This window comes from Formica exsecta, unplaced genomic scaffold (genome assembly GCF_003651465.1).
Source record: "Formica exsecta isolate Colony F162 unplaced genomic scaffold, ASM365146v1 scaffold87, whole genome shotgun sequence".
Lineage (NCBI taxonomy): Eukaryota > Metazoa > Arthropoda > Insecta > Hymenoptera > Formicidae > Formica > Formica exsecta.
Genome location: NW_021853642.1, coordinates 151861 through 165452, shown reverse-complemented (window position 1 = coordinate 165452; position 13592 = coordinate 151861). Strand labels below are relative to the sequence as shown.

At 29.0% G+C, this 13592-nt stretch overlaps 1 protein-coding gene and 1 pseudogene across 1 annotated transcript in view; both read right to left on the bottom strand.

The window, feature by feature from the left end:
• LOC115244788 overlaps window positions 1-3799 on the bottom strand; it is a 7821-nt pseudogene extending 4022 nt beyond the window's left edge.
• Window positions 3800-7950: 4151 nt separating this feature from the next.
• Window positions 7951-13592, bottom strand: part of LOC115244794 — a 9403-nt gene continuing 3761 nt past the window's right edge. The window contains exons 2-9 of the mRNA XM_029822736.1: window positions 11948-12067; window positions 10998-11115; window positions 10648-10909; window positions 10408-10524; window positions 10257-10347; window positions 9732-9877; window positions 8678-8810; window positions 7951-8618 (exon numbers count right to left, since the gene is read on the bottom strand). Of these exons, the coding sequence (XP_029678596.1) occupies window positions 8568-8618; window positions 8678-8810; window positions 9732-9877; window positions 10257-10347; window positions 10408-10524; window positions 10648-10909; window positions 10998-11115; window positions 11948-12067 (1038 nt within the window). The 3' untranslated portion in view covers window positions 7951-8567. The remainder of the gene's footprint in view (window positions 8619-8677; window positions 8811-9731; window positions 9878-10256; window positions 10348-10407; window positions 10525-10647; window positions 10910-10997; window positions 11116-11947; window positions 12068-13592) is intronic.

The following is a 13592-nucleotide window of genomic DNA, read 5'->3' as shown; positions in this document are numbered from 1 at the left end:
TATACAGGGTGTCCCATAATTCGCGGATCACCCGCCATGTGCAGGTAGAGCACATGAAACCAAGAAGAAAAGTCCTTTACCATTTTGCGATTTTTGTAATAATTATTAAGAAATTAAATAAAAAAGATCGGCCAATTCGCGCGAGTATTACCGCGCGATGAGAAAGAACGGCCTGATATGGGCGGCAATGATATGTGGTTGCTAGAACGCGAGAATCCATCGTTATGTACCGCTCATACGTACCTGTTGTCATTTGTAGAACGCACCTTTCAAAACTTTGTCACGCCCCTACTTTTGGGTTGTTTCATCTCGCTGCGCGCTTATACTCGCGTGAATTGGTCAACCTTTTTAATTAATTTTTCAATAATTATTACGAAATGGTGGAATTTACGCAAAATCGTACAGGACTTTTCTTTTCAGTTTGACCCAATCTACTTTCATCTTTCGTTTAGTCACTTATTTGTCGGACACCCTATATATACATTACTCGCGTACATATATGCTCTCATCTCTTTTATAAACAACTACAATATTTTCTTTTAATGTAAAATGTTATATAGCTAACTATCCTATATAATTGTACTTTATAAAATTATATCTTACACGGTAACAAATACATGATTATTATGATCTGTTACATTTTGCCCAACATAATTGGCGCAGAACATATATAAAATGCTAATAAACACAAGTACAGAGGGAAATAAAATTTCATCGATGTTATTATCTTCGTTCGATGCAATCTGAAAAATCTAAAATACAAATTTTATAGCTGTATATAACCAGGTTTTCTAGATATAGTTTCTTAATCATTCAACGATACAGACATACTAACTATAAGTTTCTAAATTAATTTTAGTAAGAATTATAATGAAATACAAAAAGGTATATTTTTTACTTTATGTAATTTTTATTTAAAATGATTTTTAATATATTCATTATTTATTTTATTTACAATAATTTATACGCAGTATTAGTTAATCAAAAATATTAGAGTAAAACAGAAAATAAAGAATAATAGGAAACGTGAGGTATACCTTCTCTATATCATACAACACATATATTATACATACTTATATTATAAAATATTAAGTGCTCGCTCAACAGCAGATTTAAGAATATAATTTGAGGCATACCTGAAAGAGATTAAGGCTCAGTGATATTACTCCTGTTGCTATTAAACAGAACAGCATTGCTTCAAATTTGGATACCAAAGTTTTGGATAATCTTCAAACACAAAAAAATATTACTATACGTATTGTACGCATATTATCGAGTTGATACTAACTTCATAGCTTGCCGATGTATATCTACAGCACATCTTATTTCTTCTAACATCAATGTATCGTTCTTTGTACTAATATTTTGTAACACACTAGCTTTCATTGCGTGTTTAATGCGATAACTGTGAATAATACGTTTAACAAGAAGCATATTTATTTGTTTTTGCAATATAATTTTGCAGATATATAAATTCTCTCTATATTTATAGTTATTTATACGAAATTATAATTTTATTTTATACCTAGAAATTTTAAACAGTCCACAGGTATGTTCAAGATATGCAATAAGCATTGTTCCGGTTGACACCATTGCAGCCATTCCTATGCAAAATGCTGCATTTAATTGCAAGAGAATTAAAGAAAAATATTTTTCTTGATCGACGAAATACTCGGTTATAATAGGCGACGTGCTTGAAATACGATTATCGGTAAAATAACATCAATTATATTCGACCAAAGTTGTGCGACAATAAGAGCACATATACTACAAATACTGAATGCTAAAAGTGTTAAAAAGTAATTATCACTTAAGCTTTCATTGCATAATATTTTAAAATTTTACATACACGTGATACAATATTATGTCTTACTTGTAAGTGCAATCGTGTAACGTTTTGCATTGTAACTATATTTTTCAACAATAGCGTTTTCACATTCATCTTTTAATTGATTGTATACATGTTAAAGTTGTATCAATAAGTCCTTCACCTATTAATCCATCCACAATTTGTTATACCATTATTGTATGTCAGAAAAAATTGCTGGTTATAAAAATTTAATTGTTAGGACTGTCTCTTAGAATAAATATTTTAAACCGTTAACTTACAGTTTCAGCATTAATAGCGAAGAAGATGTATTTGATCACAAAGGTAGTAAAAAAGAGCGCGCTCGATAGAATCTTGTCGACGAAATCAGCGGTGCATTTTGAATTAAGGAATGTTGTAAACTACAAGTAACAATTTTTTTTAAATGTTTGCATTAGAGAACCTGTTCTTTGAATTTGTTATTAACTTCTAATTTTTATACAATGGATTGCTTGACCGCTAATCGCATAGATATCGGATTCATTAGAATTTATAGTTGAATTTCGTTTTATGTGTATTTTCAGATAAAAATAAATGTTTTACTTTCATTTCATAATTTTTATAGTACTGGTTCTAACATACACTATAATTAGAAAAATAAAAAAGTATAAATAAAATAGAGATAAATGATATTCCGTTGTAGAATAAGGCATACAAAGATTATGTCTTTTATGTCATTTATAAACATTATAAGTATATTTTAGGTATATATCACATGTTTGCTTATATTAATTATCGTTAGAAATATTTTCGAATGGATTCAGTATTTTAAATCATATTACTTTTTTTTACATAATGATGTTACAAAAATAGTTCGTAATTACAATTATACAGGGTGCCCGACAAGTAAGTGACCAAACAAAAGGTGGAGATAGATTGGGTCAAACTGAATCGAAAAGTCCTAAACCATTTTTTTTATAACGCTTAATAAAAGAGTAATTATTGATTAAGTCTGTCTAATCAGCGCCGATCTTTAGCCGCGCGCCTGGTAGCGTGCGTGAGTGCTCCGTCGATACGGCGACGCACACTACCAGGCAGGCGGCTCACCGACGTGCGTCCGACTAAAAGTCAGCGCTGATGGGCCAGACTTTACTCAATAATAACTCTTTTATTAAGCGTTATAGAAAAAGATGGTACAGGACTTTTCTTTTCAGTTTGACCCAAGCTACCTCCATCTTTCGTTTGGTCACTTACTTGTCGGACACCATCTATACAGAATGTCTCTCAAAATCATCGTACTACATTTGAATATCGTAATGTATAGACGGATTAGAAACAAAATTTTTAATTTAGAAAAATATCGAGACCACACTTTCCAAATAACAAATAATCAAAGTCGAAGGCAATGACATCGCATATAGTTTACACATTCAGATAAATACATATACATGATACGCATACCAATCTATTAATTATTTTTATTATGAAACTGATTTGATTTTTTAGTATCTTTTTTTTGCTTTTGCGATGTTCTGTATAATAACAGCTCTTTTTAATATAAATTATGATTGTAATTTAGTAAATTATGAATTATTAAGACACATAGTAAGTAATAGAGAACTTCTATAAATCATTGTATATCATAACTTAGCTTGCAGTAATAATATCAAGGTGTTGTCTTACCTGAAATAAAATAGCAGTCGTCAAAATACCGAGAAAGAAAATAAATCGAAGTCGATCGAATTTTGATTGTTGATAGGGCCACAAACCTATAATCAGCAAAAGTATTCTGTTAAGATCAAAATATTTTGCCTTGATACACATCATTTCTCCACGAACTCTAGAATATGTATAACTATCAAAAAAATCGACGATGATGCGTTCATCCCCTCTTTTTTCACTCATCGATTAACTATTTTCCGTAAACTCTCTTTTTTAGTGCAAATTTCAAAGCGAATTTAATGTAATGATAGGCAGTACACAAAATACCACCGTGTGATCGAAACGCAATTGAACAAATTTCTCAGTGAGGTATATACATATAATTACACGATCGATACAACGCTTAAGGTTTCGACGTATGTCCTTTTCCCATGAATGGAACCCTTTGCACAAAATAATCCCACGCAGGCGCTATTTCCCCTTTTCGGAGCTGACACTTCATTCTAATACTGGCGCTCGTAGGATACGTTTGGTCTTTGAGAGAAATTTCTACCTCTTCAACTTTAAACATTTCAATGTCGGATCTATCTGGTAAAGCTCATGTCATCTTAAACCGAGTATATTATAATAGATAAATGAACGGTACAAATTTTAAATCAACAATCGGCACAATTAAAATTTATTCGTCGTTGCTAATATTTTGTTCAAGTATGTTTAGTAGAAAATAGTATCATATAATCACATTCTCTACTAAACATACTTTTAGTTAATTGTTTTTTTTTTTTTACTTAAATGATCATATGGATGTTAACGCTAAACAATGAATGATTTGTTTAGAAATAATGTGTCATTATAAATATCATGCACTAAAAATTTCAAAATAGAAGTTAAAATAATTATGTCTGTATTATTATTTTTATTTGAGATATACTGTGTAAAGTATTCACTTCTGATGCACATATAACGCGATAATGTTTTAATTAATTAATTTATTTTATTTTTCCATATTTCTTTTTGCATGAAAAATTTTAGCTACACTTCTACCAGGTATATAAATATAAAACCGGAATTTTTGTATAGAAAATACACGTTTATTGTATGAAAATGATAAAAAATATTTTATTCGAAGTATTGCCCATTGCTAGCTATACATTTTTCCCATCTCTCTGACAATTTGTGGATGCCACGCCAAAAAAACTGTTGCTCCTTTGAGGCAAACCAGTCATTGAGCCATTTTTGTACATTTTCGTAAGAAGTGAAGTGCTGCTCAGCAAGTGCGTGTCCCATCGATGCAAATAAGTAGTAATCGGATGGAGCCAAGTCTGGTGAGTAAGCCGCATGCGAAAGTATTTCCCAACTAAACGCCTCAATCGTTTCCTTGACCGGTTTTGCTGTGTGTGATGGTGCATTATCATGAAGCAAAATCACTTTGTGTTGCCTTTTTTGATATTCTGGTCGTTTTTCACGCAAAGCTTGATTCAAATCGATCATTTGTTGTCGGTAGCGTTCAGTATTAACGGTTTCGCCAGGTTTTAGCAGCTCATAATAGATTTTTGGTGGTCTTCCACGTTTTTCGTTTCTCACGTCAAAATCGCCACTTTTGAATTTTTTAAACCACTCAAAGCACTGTGATTTACCAAGAGTATGCTCACCGTAAGCTTTGACAAGCATTCGATGCGATTCTGCAGCAGTTTTCTTCAAATTGTAACAGAAAATCAATGCTGTCCGCAAATCGTAGTTTCCAGGCACAAAATTCGACATGTTCAACGCTATTAAAAACTATGCTGTTGTATGAAATTTGTATTGTTGTGAGTTGAAAATCTTTATCAGATGTCAAAACAAGAAAATGGCGCCAATGACGCGGTTTGACAGTAACTACATTGACAGCTAGGGCCATCTATGGGCAAATTCCGGTTTCATATTTATATACCTGGTACATGCTGCAAAATAGAAGCTTCTATCTTACTGATACATGAAATATAGCGATATGTTACTTCTTTATTAATTATACTATACATGCATGCTATTATTTGATTTAAACTCGTCATTGTGTAGGATATATAACTATAAAGTAAGAAGACACTGAGGTCTTGATTAACTATAATGAAAGATATTATATTTCATTACACTATCCATTCGTAACATGTGTACGCCACTATAAATTTATATTACGTATCATCTTACAACAAATCTTCTATTATATCAAGATTTTATTAACTCAGGTATTGAGGAGGGTTCCCAAGTCGATGCTGTATTTACTGTTCTTAAAAAAGCTTTTGATAGCTATGGATCATGCTCTATTATTATGTAAATTACATGCTTTTTGTATTAACGGAATCATATTGAAGTGTTTATCGAGCTTTATTACGTACAGATCACAGGTTGTTAAATTCCAGTGCTGTTTCTCCAGAGTTATAAATGCTACTTCAAGGATCGCATTTGGATTCGCTTTTGTATAATTTATTTATAAATAATAATGAAGAAGTTTTCAAGCACTGCAAATGTTTGTTATATGCAAATGATCCAAAAATTTTTTGTTGAATTGACAGCTCTGATGGCGCAGATCTTTTGCAGCTTAATCTTTCTTGTTTAGAGATTTTTGGAGCAATATGAATAATTTACACTTTAACCTATTCAAATGCCACGTGATTCATTTTAGTCGAAAAAGGAAGTCGTACATACATGATTATTTGTTAGGTGGAACTACTCTCTCGGTTACCAATTCTATTCGTGACTTAGGTGTAATATTTTGTGCTGATTTATCCTTTGTAAAATATATTCAGGCTATTACGAGTCGTGCGTTTAAGCTTGGATTTGTTATGCGGTTTTGTAAATATTTTAACAACATTTATACATTAAGATTATTATTTTGCTCGTTAGTTAGACCACAGCTAGAATATACCGCCATTGTTCGGACTCCGTACCAAATTAAATATTGTGCAATGATTGAAAAAATCCAACATCGCTTTCTCCAGAGAGTTAGTTTTCTTATGGAGAATCTAATATATTATTCTGATCCTACATATGATTTTATGTTAAATAAACTCAAGTTTGTAACATTAGAAAGTAGAAAAAGATATTTGGATTTGCTGTTTCTTTATAAATTGATTTAATGAGCGTATTATTTGCCCGGACTTATTGGATCGCGCAAAGTTGCATATTTCAGCCAGGCCTCTTAGAAATAATTTAATTTTTTATGAGAAAGTACATCGTACTTCCTACCGCAAATTCGAATCTCTGAATCGACTATGTTTACTGACTTATGAATTCTCCGATCGCGTGGATTTCTTGCAAATATTTCTTTGCTCTTTTAAACGATCATTAATTTTGTCAAACGATCATTAATTCTTTGATAGATTTTCTTTATTCTATTTTGTCTTACTTTATTTTATTTTATTTTATTTTTTTATGTTTTCTTGTAACTTGTTATGTCTGTCTTTTCTCATCTATTCTTTCAGCATCTCATTCTGAGTTTTTTGTTGATGTTGAAATTGTAATTACATTTTTCTTTTTTGTACTAAAGGGACTTCTTTCCCGTTTATAAATAAATTAATTAATTAATTAATCAAATCTTTTTATTTAGTATAATAACTAATTTGGTATAATAGCTAATCTTATGCATCTTCTTTAAGAATAATCATCTTTCTTAGCTTTACATATGTAAGACATTTAAATTATCAACTTATATCTAATGGTAATATCTAATGGTAATATGATAATTATTGTAGGATTTGGCAATACTAAATTATCAACTTATATCTAATGGTAATGTGATTGTTATTGAAGGATTTGGCCATACTAATATTAACATCATATAAACTATTTATTTAAAAGTAATGTGACAATACATATATTGTAAATATTGAAAATAAAACTTGAAACTAATTTAAGTAATGTGATATAAATGTTTTATATTTAAAATAAAAAATACTCAGTTTTTGATGAAATCAAAATTTATGTAATTTAAATAATATATTGCTATAGCCCGAAAAGGCTATAAACATATCATTATTATTTTAATTGTTAATAATTATTTACATTAACGGACACTTTGTTGATGACCTTGACCTTCATATATGTTATGAAAGTGAGGTTGCTGATTAATGTTTACTTTGTTTTATTTGGCGGTGTCGTTTAGTTTTTGAGATATTTAACGAAAAAGTTTACTGAATAAAACGTTATTTTTTGATACCATATTCATTTAATAGAGAATATTAAATATGTATTTAATAATCACATATATCTACACACAAACTATTAGATATTTGTTTACAATGTATTTCAAGCATCTATATTATTCAGTAAGATCATCTTTTGATATTATGTCGAAATTATATTTGCTCTATCAAAATAATTTTAAAATATATTATTATATCTAAAAAGATATTTGTTTTAATACATGTATTTCTTATTTTTAAGTAATTAAATATGCAGAATGATAAAAATTTCAAATAGAGGGTTGGAGAATTTGATTTTTTGTCAAAATTATAAAGATACAAGAAGTTATGACCTTTATGCGTGGGCGGAGAGAGGGGCAGAACTCCGCCCTATAATTAATATATTAAAGAAAACAACCACAAGATGGACAGTTGAAATTATTAAATAGTAAAGAGCGTCACAACAATCATCATAGTTAATTTCGCAACGACGAACGCAATACCAGGCACACGCACGCGGTGTCACTCGATACCGCGATAAGCGAAACAGTTGGAAAAGCAAGAAAGGAAAGAAGATTTAAAACAAATATCTTCAAATAAATATATTTATTTCTAATAATGCTACAAGATTACTTTAATCGGCGAAACCCTCCTTGGCGGATCCCGAACATCCCAGTTCTAATTTAGCCAACGATCCCATATACCTCCGTGCCTCATCCGCGGTACAACAAAATGTGTATATCTTTCTTTCTCTCTTCCTGATTGAATATATTTATATTTCTGGATATTTTTCTTATGTCTGTTTAGGTACAAACTGTGGCAATAATATTTAACTACTTTTAACTTTTTTAAATGTAATATAAAAAAAATTGTAATATTGAGGTTTTGTTAAATTTTTACCAGATTATATTTTACTCGATAGAATTTCTCTTCTTACCTTATTATTGCGTTGAATATATGACAGTAAAATATGAGACCGAAGCTTTTACCAGCTGTAATGTTTAATTATAATATATTGAATATTCTGAGATATATATATTTATTTCCTTACCGTTGCAAAACTCTCTAATGATGCGATATATAATCCACCGACATCTATAGTAAAGTCTTTAGCGTTTCTTAGCAACAGAAACAGTATTAGTTTCTGTACATATAACGGAGCAATGTACCACTGAACGTTATACCTACGAAATTAGTGTAAACAAAAAATTCGTAATTTTAGAAAGATAGGTCAATAATTCTTTGATACACATATACATATACATATACACATATACATTACTCGCGTATATAAACGATATCATCTCTTTTACAAACTACTATATTTTATTTTAATGTAAAATATTATATAGCTAACTATCCTATACAGGGTGAAAGAATTAGACCAACAAACTTCAGGTAGTTATAAAGGATACCAAAGCAAGCTAATTTTGTCAATAAACCCACAAATGAATCGTTTTGGCACTAGAGAATCAGAGAATAATAAGAGCAATAATCTTTGAAAAAAGTTATTTTTTCAAAATTATATTAATGTGGTTATATAGAAGTGTGTTTAACATGTAACTTTTATATAAAACATTTTTTTATATCCAGAATAATTTTCGAGATATATCGAAAAAAGCAAAAAGCCGCTCTCATATGAGGATTTATTTCATTCCTTAGAATTATTTTTGGACAAAAACGCAACTGGAAATTTCTAGATTCATCTATTTACATCACCTACATGTTTGAAAATTTTCATCAAAATCAGAATTTTCTGGTTTGTGTAGTTCCCTTGTTAGTCTTTGATTTATTGCCAGAATGGCTCATTTGCGGACACGGGTTTATTGACAAAATTGGCTTGTTTTGGTGTCCTTTATAACCACGTGAAGTTTGTCGATCTAAAGACCCTCACACACAAATTGACATAGCTGCATATGTATAGCATAAAACCGTCTAGACCAATAAATACCAAAATAAAATTGCCATACTGATTTACATAGCATGCTCATTGGTCCAGATGGTCTTATGCTATGCATATGCAGCTATGTCAATTTGTGTGTGAGAGCCTTAATTCTGGGACATTTTATAATAGTATAATTGTATTTTATAAAATTATATCTTACACGGTAACAAATACATGATTATTATGATCTGTTATATATTGCCCGAGATAGTTGGCGCAGAACATATATAAAATACTGGCAAATACAACTACAGAGGGAATTAAAATTTCATCGACATTATCTCCGTTCAATGGAATCTGAAAAATCTAAAATACAAATTTTATAGCTGTGTATAACCATGTTTTCTAAATATAGTTTCTTAATCATTCAACGATATAGACATACTAACTATAAGTTTCTAAATTAATTTAAGTAAAAATTATAATAAAATACATAAAGAAATATTTTTCATTTTATGTAATTTTTATTTAAAATTATTTTTAATATATTAATTATCTACTTTATTTACATTATTTTATACACAGTATTAGTTAATCAAAAATATTAGAGTAAAAAAGAAAAAAAAAGTGTAATGAGAAACGTGAGGTATATCTCTTCTGTATCTCATACTATCATACATACTTATATTAGAGAATATTAAGTGTTCGCTCAAAAGAATATTTAAGAATCTAATTTGAAACATACCTGAAAGAGATTAAGGCTCAGTAATATTACCCCTATTGCTATTAAACAGAACAACATTGCTTCAAATTTGGAGGTCAAAGTTTTGGATAATCTTCAAAAACAACAAATTTTACTATACGTATTTTACGCAAATTATCGAGTTGATACTAACTCCATAGCTTGCCGATGTATATCTACAGCACATCTTATTTCTTCTAACATCAATGTATCGTTTTTTGTACTAATATTTTGTAACACAATGGCTCTCATTGCGTGTTTAATGCGATAACTGTGAATAATACGTTTAACAAGAAGCATATTTATTAAATTATACAAAATAATTTTGCAGATATAAATTCTCTATATTCAAAACTGTTATTTATTCATACAGAATTACAGTTTTGTTTTATACCTAGAGATTTTAAACAGTCCACAAATATGTTCAAGATATGCTATAAGCATTGTTCCGGTTGACAACAGTACACCCGATCCTACGCAAATCGCTGCATCTAAATGCAAGAGAATTAAAGAAAAATATTTTTCTTGATCGACGAAATACTCTGCCATAACTGGCAGGCGATGTGCTTGAGATACGTTTATCGGTAAAATAATACCAATTACATTCGACCAAAATTGTGCGACAATAAGAGCACATATACTACATATACAAAATGCTAGAAGTATTAGAAAGTAATTATCATTTAAACTTCTGTTGCAAAATATTCCAAAATTTTATATGCACGTGATATAATACTTTCTTACCTGTAAGCACAATTGTATGACGTTTTGCATTACAGTTATATTTTTCAACGATAGCGTTTTCACATTCATCTTTTAATTGATCGTACACATATTGAAGTTGTGTCAATAAATCTTTCATCTGTTAATCCAACAATTTGTTATACTGTTTTTGTATGTCAAAAAGAATTACTAATTATAAAAATTTAATTATCAGAAAAACCTCTTAAGGGGGGTGTCTACATCGTTAGCATTGAAAAATAAGCAATTTTTCGAAATTTTTAGAAATGGAACTAATAAGGATAGAATGATAAACTTTTGTATCCAGAAAAATATATCTTTATTAAATAACAAAAAAAAATCGCCATGGTATTTGGAGCTGTGGGGGGGCCGAGGGGGCGGATTAAGTAGCCCAGTGAGATCAGTGCGGTGGAATTTCCAGAAACTCCAAAAATTATCTGAAACAAAAAAATCAAACAGTTTTATAATCTGTAGATGTTTGCGCATAAAGTAGACTGGAATAAAAAAAAATATAAAAAAATTTGGGTAAGTTATGATTACTCAAAGAAAGTAAAATTCTTTCCACAAAAAATGACTGCCTTTGAATAATCATAACTCGCTCAAAATTTTATATATTTTTTTTTATTCTAGTTTATTTTATGCGCAAACATCTACAGATTATAAAATTGGTCGATTTTTTTATTTCAGATAATTTTTGGAGGCTCTGGAAGTTGCACCGTCACTCATCCCACCGGGCTGCTTGATTCGCCCCCTCGGCCCCCTCAAAGCTCCAAATAAAATGGCGATTTTTTTTTATTTAATAAAGGTATATTTTTGTGGATACCAAAGTTTATCATTCTATTTTTATTAATTCCTTTCCTAAAAATTTCGAAAAATTGCCAATTTTTAAATGCTAACAAAATAGAAACGCCCCTTAATGGACATTATAAATGGAAATTATACCGTTAACTTACAGTTTCGATATTAATGGCGAAAAAGATGTACTGTATCACAAAAATTGTAAAAATGAGCGAGTTAGATAAAATCTTGATGACGAAGTTAGCTGTGCATTTAGAATTAAGAAACGTAGTAAACTGCAAACAATATCTCTTTTTAAATATTTGCATTAAAGAATTTATTTCTAGCTATTAATAACTTGTAATTTTTATACAGAGGATTGTCTGACCACTAATCACATGAGTTCCGGGTTCATTAGGGTCTATAGTAGAATTTCGTCTTAAGTGTTCTCAGAAAAAAATATATGTTAAATATTCATTCTATATCATTTCTTTTAATATTGGTTTTTGCATATTATTAAGTGTGTGACAAAAAAGAATAGAAATAAAAGAAAAATAAATGATATTCTGTTTTAAAGAATAAGGCACACAAAGCATATTTCTTTTATATGGTATATAAACATTATAGGTATGTTTTATATCTTAGGTATATCAGGTCTACCGGAAAGTTCTGTCCGTTTTTGGAATAAAACAAAATACAAATTTTTATTACCGTCAATAAATTTTATTAAATAATGTAATTGCCATTATTCGGAGAAGTATTGTCAGCAACTGGATAATTTAAATACAGCAGTCCAAGAAAAGAGGTTTGCTGACAATACTTCTCCGAATAATGGCAATTACATTATTTAATAAAGTTTATTGACGGTAATAAAAATTTGTATTCTGTTTTATTCCAAAAACGGACAGAACTTTCCGGTAGACCTAATATATTATATGTTTGCTTAACCTAACTATATTAATTATCGTTTGGGATTTTGTGAAAATATATCCAAATGGATTCTAAATTATAGTAATTATCTTTTTATGCATAATTACGTTACATGAAAATATTTTCTAATTACAATTATATACAAGATGTCTCTCAAAATTGCTATATTCAAATAACGTAGATGGACAGATAAATAGACGGATTAGAAAAGAAGCTTTTAATATAAAAAAATATCAAGGCCACAATTTTCAAATAACAAATAATCAAAGTCGGAAACGATGATATCGCATACAGTTTACACATTCAGATAATTACATATACATGATATGTATGCCAATCTGTTAATTATTCTTATTATTAAACTGATTTGATCTTTTGGTATTTTTTGTTTTTGTTTTCGCGATGTCTTGTATAATAACTGCACTTTTTAATATAAAGTATAATTGCAATTTAGTAAATTATGAATTATTGAAACATATAATAAATAATAGAGAACTTCTATAAATCATTGTATATCATAACTTAGCTTGCAGTAATAATATCAAGGTGTTGTCTTACCTGAAATAAAAAAATTATTAGAAAAACAAAAATAAATTAATAAAAAAAACAATAAAAAACAATAGAAGTAAAAAAACATTTTTTTTTTTTAAAATCCCTCCCGACTGCTGCCAACAAAAGCCCCACATTTAATTAATAAAATAATAGACAAATTAATAAAATAATAGACAAAAAAAACAATATAAAAAAAAATAGAAATAAAAAGAATTATATAAAAATAATATAACAAAAATAAATTAATAAAAAAAAATAATAAAAAAAAATTAATAAAAAAAAATAATAAAAAAAATTATTAGAAAAACAAAAATAAATTAATAAAAAAAACAATAAAAA